The sequence below is a fragment of the Micropterus dolomieu genome, linkage group LG06 (genome assembly GCF_021292245.1).
Source record: "Micropterus dolomieu isolate WLL.071019.BEF.003 ecotype Adirondacks linkage group LG06, ASM2129224v1, whole genome shotgun sequence".
NCBI classification, from domain to species: Eukaryota; Metazoa; Chordata; class Actinopteri; order Centrarchiformes; family Centrarchidae; genus Micropterus; species Micropterus dolomieu.
In genome coordinates, this window is record NC_060155.1 from 2,831,614 (window position 1) to 2,837,948 (window position 6,335).

At 40.3% G+C, this 6,335-nt stretch overlaps 2 protein-coding genes across 2 annotated transcripts in view; one reads left to right on the forward strand and one right to left on the reverse strand.

Moving 5' to 3' along the window:
• nol7 (nucleolar protein 7) overlaps positions 1 to 1,322 on the reverse strand; it is a 5,590-nt gene extending 4,268 nt beyond the window's left edge. Inside the window, exons 1-2 of the mRNA XM_046052103.1 lie at positions 1,097 to 1,322; positions 333 to 393 (exon numbers count right to left, since the gene is read on the reverse strand). Coding sequence (XP_045908059.1) covers positions 333 to 393; positions 1,097 to 1,281 — 246 coding nt within the window. The 5' untranslated portion in view covers positions 1,282 to 1,322. The remainder of the gene's footprint in view (positions 1 to 332; positions 394 to 1,096) is intronic.
• Positions 1,323 to 2,266: 944 nt separating this feature from the next.
• epdr1 (ependymin related 1) lies at positions 2,267 to 5,367 on the forward strand. The gene is made up of 3 exons (XM_046051396.1): positions 2,267 to 2,578; positions 3,633 to 3,841; positions 4,336 to 5,367. Exons 1-3 carry the CDS (start codon positions 2,343 to 2,345, stop codon positions 4,527 to 4,529), a joined length of 639 nt encoding a protein of 212 aa, XP_045907352.1. The 5' UTR covers positions 2,267 to 2,342; the 3' UTR covers positions 4,530 to 5,367.
• The last annotated feature ends 968 nt before the right edge of the window (positions 5,368 to 6,335 follow it).

Genomic DNA, 6,335 nt, shown 5'->3' on the forward strand with positions numbered 1-6,335 from the left:
GGGGGGGGGGGGGGGGGGGGGGTATCGCAATATTTTCCATGGCAATATTGTATCGATACATGGAGGTCAAGTATCGATCTTTTATTATATAAATTCTACATGAGAATTTTACTTTTTGGTACTATAATAATAAAGTCAATTGCTTTTTCAGTCCACAAGAAAAAGAGTTTTCCTTTGGGGACAAAATTGAAGTTGGAAAAAAAGTAATAAATTGCGACATATCCCACTATGTTTAAAATCGCATTGATATCACATATCGTGGGGCCTCTGGTGATTCCCACCTCTATTGTCTATAAAATGGTGTAACAAGACATTTAACAAAACACACTGACCTTCTGTTCCTGGAACAGCTCCTGTCTCTTCCTTCTCTTCTCTTTCAGCAGCTCTTTTTCTCTGCAAACAGACGCAAACACTCAAATGTGATCCAAGACTGCAGTTATTCCGATTCTTGTCTGGACAGATCTGCACCGCAAACTTCATTTAACAATTGTCAAATATGACGTATCTTCCTCACGCGATAATACAACTCCAATTTTAACCTTAGGAACTGTAGGGAGACGCTCCTCATATCGCCAGTCATACAGTCCAAAAACAGAGCCTCATTTAAAATCTCCGAGTCTTTCGGCTTTTCTGCCGTTTCAACTAACCTAATGCTAAGCAATGTGTTAACGTTAGGAGTTCAGTTGTGCAACAATTAAACATATTTTATTTACATTTATTCATTTAGCTGACGCTTTTATCCAAAGCGGCTTACAATTGCTATACATGTCAGAGGTCGCACGCCTCTGGAGCAACTAGGGGTAAACTGTCTTGGTCAGGGACACATTGGTGGATGGTCGCAGTTGAACCCGGGTCTCTCACAACAAAGGTATCCGTCTTATCCACTGCCCCATCACCTCCTTATTACATAAGGAGTTGCTCAGTGCTGGAAGCGAGCGCTGATGTGAAAATCGTCCCCGGAGAAATTACATTATGTGGTAAATTACTCATTATGGCGTTTTTATTCTGCCCATCAGCAAGAAAACACATCAAGGCGGATTGTTTTGAATGGAGTTTGGTTTAACGGTCTCTCCGTCCACAAGCCCCAGTTAGCTACCTCCTGTCTGCGTCCAGCGCCTGTTTCATGCTCCGTATAGCCTCGGCCTTTGAGTCTTCAAATGTCACCTCTTCGGGCGCCTCATCATCACTGGACGCAAGCACTAAACTGAAGTGTTCTGTCTGTTTTTCAATATCTAACGTCTTTGAAGACGAAGCTGCTTTCCCACGTTGTTTCTTCGCCATGTTGGCTTGTGAGTAGACGTCATCGTGCCGCGCCACACAGTGACGCTAAAAGAATGGGCCGGTGGGAACGTTCGCTTTCTGATGAAAAAAAAAAACAACTGAGAAAAAAGGTTTGTTTTCTAGCTGCAGAGAGGAGAACCACATCCAAAGAAATGTTTGAAATGGAATTATTTATACATTGGGCAATTATCTCGAAACTTTTTTATTAATACGTAAAAAAAAAAAAAAAAATACCACGAAAAAGTCTTTTACTTTTTTATTCTAGTTGTTTTGACAGTTATCTAGATGTCTTCCAGTATTTTTTATTTTCTCTATGGTAAAGTCGAACCAACAAATATAAATAAGACATTATCGGCATCCCTCACACAACTATACTATATAACTATTTTGGTCAACATTTATTACCCAATTTATTTACCCAATTAGTTTTTAGGCTAAATAATTTCGAGGTTTGGACTGTTTGAAAACAAGCTTTGTGAAGGTGTCACTTTGGGCTCTGGGTAATTGTGATGGCATTTCTCACTATTTTCAGATTTTTTATAAACCAAACAATCAATCGATTAATGGAGAACATAATCAGCACATTAATACCAAAGAATTATTGTGAATCCCTATAATTATTATTGGCAAACTTGCACAATCATCTTTAATAAGTTCGATCATGTCTTACATTTACAACATAACTTTTACTTCAGAATATTAAAAAGCAGAAAACCTGCAAACATAGCCTATATAATATTTTCAGTATTAAACGGTTTCTCTTCCCCTTTCCTCTGTATTTTTTAATGTGTGTTTTGTTTTATTATTTGGCCTCTGCCATTTTGAATATTTAAGTTTTCTGTAGTACTTGTTTTTATACTAGACTTAGCCCAATTAAAGTTCTGGGGGGCAAAGGATTGATTCATTAACATTTTCGAAAGAATCATACACGCTTTTATTTTGGTAATCACAACCGGAAAGCATTGTACGTGTGGCTCCAGCGAGCTTGTCAGCAGGTGCAGCCCGCTATCAACACCAAAACAAGTGGATCAGTTAACGGGACTCCGGTTCTTCCAGGCGCAATGCACCGACTATTGTTCGTGTTTCTGGCCGCGCTCGGGGCGTCTGTTCTCGGCCTCCCCGGGCTGGATGTCTCCCCGGCGGCCGGGCCCTGCACCGCCCCGCTGCAGTGGGAGGGCAGGTGGGTGCTGTACGACCACAGCACCGGGAGGAACGGCCGAGCCGCCGTCTCCTACGACGGCCTGAACCAGAGGATCCGAGTCCTGCAGCAGAACAAGAAACACACCCCGTGTCAGAGGTAGGATCATAGGTTAAGATGCGTCTGTAACATGGTGTAATAGTAATAATATGGGCTTTTATCAGCCTGTTGTTTTCCTTCAGTGTATCCACATTATTGAAAACATCTATGTTGAAATATTAGAAAATAATGTCTCCCACCCCATCAAACCCTGCCAGTAATTACATGAAACGAAGTATGTTAAATTGCATAAAAACGAGATAAAACACAAACAAATAATTTGAAATTAAAGATATAGGCACATAAAAATGCAAACGTATTTCCAATAAATAATAAGCATATTAAGAAGAAGAAATTCATAAGGGTTACCACTCTCTAATAAGGCACATTTTTAAAGTTGATGAGTGCTTTATTAATGTTAATATACAGCCTACTTTACTAAAGATTTATAGATCTGTTATTAACCAATAATAAGAACAACCTTTGGTTTGCCAGGTTGACAAAAAACGTTTATCCTTACCTGTTGATAGAAATATTGGTATTAGCATTAATAAATGCTTAATAAGTTATTAATAAATAGATGTTCTGAATCCTCTGCAGCCCTGTTCCAGAAAGTGAGTAGCAAAGATATTTGTTTAAACCTGGCAACATGGACGTTGTTTGTAGTAATTGCTTATAAACTGTGAAGCTTCATTATATAAAAAGTACAACTGCATATATAACAACAACAATACTATCAATAACACCACACAAATGCATTTAAGTATAACACATAGAGAGAGCAGAGAATAATTTCCAGCTCTACGCAGCCCTTCAGCCACTTTCAGCTTACATGTTTGGTTTTACAGTTCATGTACTGTCTTGTTAAGTCTCACCGTATTTCCAGCAGCAGCTGTTTTCAGCAAATAAGCTGCTACCAAACAGTAGCTGGTGAAGAACATTTAGCTAAAAGCAGAGTGAATATTAGATGGACATTTGTCAGGTGCTAATAGATTCACCAAAATAACTTTACAGTGATAATGTCAGACATTGTGTTTTTATTCTGCTGCCCCCAAGTCACAAAATAATCAATAAATGCAGCTTAAAATTCTTCTCCTCCCTGTATCTGCTCCAGGTTTTTTGAGTACATCTACTTGTACCAGAGCATGGTGCTGTTCCAGATTGACCAGAAGACCAAGGACTGCTCAAAGATCGCTCTGACGGAGGCCTGGGATCCCTTTGACATCCCAGACAACTCTACCTTCGAGGACCAGTACTTCATCGGCGGCCCCGGGGACAACGTGGAGGTTCAGGAGTGGTCAGACAGGAAGCCGGCACGCCAACGTAAGTCTGTTTTTTGATGTACCGCCTGTGGCCTTGTGCGTTGTGGAGCATTTTTTATTCCAAATTACATAAAGCAAGAGATGCTGCTGGAAGATTTATTATATAATAAATTTAGATTGTATTTTATTTTTTAAATAAATATAGATTTTACACAAAAAAGCATACATGAATGATGAAAGTCCATTTTCAAGTCCTGTTAGTTCTGGTTTGGTCTCCACTAACGCTCAAAAAACATGGTAGTGGTATGGTAATAACTGTCTGTTTTACACTACGAGCGATGCCTTTCACATTATATATAGTCCTTGTCCCATTGTTGAAATAAATTTAGTGCAGCTTTAAGCCAGTGTTAGTCTACATTCAACACTTCCTGCAGCAGCTTCACAATAAAAATTCATGCCAGGCAGGTTTGACCATATTTGATCAGATTTAAAGAGCAGCTAGCTATGGAATAAAACCTCCTCTTCCTCTCTGAGCTGTCATAATCTCTCCACCAGACGAGACCTGGGTGGGCGTTTACACCCTGAAGGACTGCTACCCGGTACAGGAGACCTACGCCAGGAACACCAGCGTCACCACCTCCACCCGCTTCTTCAGCCTCCAGCTTGGCATCAGTGACCCCGACGTCTTCACCCCGCCCAGCACCTGTCAATCGGCTCGGCCAGACAGGATGGCTGAGTCCGTCTGCTGAGGCCTCACCAGCCCTCACCTTTGACCTTAACAGCTTTCTGTGGCTGTGTCCGAAATCGCTCCCTCATTCAATCGTTCACATAATAGACAGTCCGTAGTTCACTCATAGTGAGCAGTAAACTGAGATGTTTCCCACTTATTCATCGTATTTCTGCGTCAACACTTACAGGTTTAGTTTCACCTGACTGTAACATTTAGCATCTGTAAAATCTGACGCATTGCATTTTGGGATTACTAGCAGAAAGTAGTGGACATTACTCATTAGTAGTGGACATTGCTTTTTTTATTTAATGGTGTGAATTTTTTTGGCACTCTATAGGCTAGTGCATACATTTCGCACTCAGAATTCAGAACTTAAATAAAATTGCGTAGGGTAAATATAATGGAATATATAGTAAAAACGGAGTAATTTCGGACACAATCTTTCTCTAACGTTTTATAGAAGTGAAGTGTTTGTTTGCCGCTAATCTGCTAAAACCGATTAGCTTCATGCTAAAAAGTGACTTTAAGTGTTGTTGGCACTCTTTATTGCAAGCAGTTGATAAAAATAATTTGAAGCATACCAGGCTAGCATACAACGGTTTCAGTGAAGCATTCTGACTACATGCTAACTAGCTAGTTAATACATGAAGTCTATATCACAGGCGTCGTGGTTCTAGGCATATTTTCTCAGACATGCAGTGATCTCTGAGCGATCTGTTTGAGGTTTGAAAGATGTTTTTCCCAATTACACAAATACTTTTGCACACAACCGGGGGGCAGAAACTATCTGCCACAATGTCATGATAGTTTATAGACATTTTCTCTATTTTAGCAATAAAGCAACTGGCTGGAAACTACTAAAACCACTGTCCTCACATGTCCACACAGCAAACACTGATAGACATCTGCTGGCTCTGGCTAGCTAACACAAGACACAAAATTACAGTGCCTTGCGAAAGTATTTGGCCCCCTTTTGACCTTTTGCCACATTTTAGGCTTCAAACATAAAGATATAAAACTGTAATTTTTTGTGAAGAACCAACAACAAGTGGGACACAATCATGAAGTGGAACAAAATTTATTGGATATTTCAAACCTTTTTAACAAATAAAAAACTGAAAAATTGGGCGTGCAAAATTATTCAGCCCCCTTAAGTTAATACTTTGTAGCGCCACCTTTTGCTGCGATTACAGCTGTAAGTCGCTTGGGGTACGTCTATATCAGTTTTGCACATCGAGAGACTGAAATTTTTGCCCATTCCTCCTTGCAAAACAGCTCGAGCTCAGTGAGGTTGGATGGAGAGCGTTTGTGAACAGCAGTTTTCAGTTCTTTCCACAGATTCTCGATTGGATTCAGGTCTGGACTTTGACTTGGCCATTCTAACACCTGGATATGTTTATTTGTGAACCATTCCAGTGTAGATTTTGCTTTATGTTTTGGATCATTGTCTTGTTGGAAGACAAATCTCCGTCCCAGTCTCAGGTCTTTTGCAGACTCCATCAGGTTTTCTTCCAGAATGGTCCTGTATTTTCCTCCATCCATCTTCCCTGTCCCTGCTGAAGAAAAGCAGGCCCAAACCATGATGCTGCCACCACCATGTTTGACAGTGGGGATGGTGTGTTCAGGGTGATGAGCTGTGTTGCTTTTACGCCAAACATAACGTTTTGCATTGTTGCCAAAAAGTTTGATTTTGGTTTCATCTGACCAGAGCACCTTCTTCCACATGTTTGGTGTGTCTCCCAGGTGGCTTGTGGCAAACTTTAAACGAGACTTTTTATGGATATCTTTAAGAAATGGCTTTCTTCTTGCCACTCTTCCATAAAGG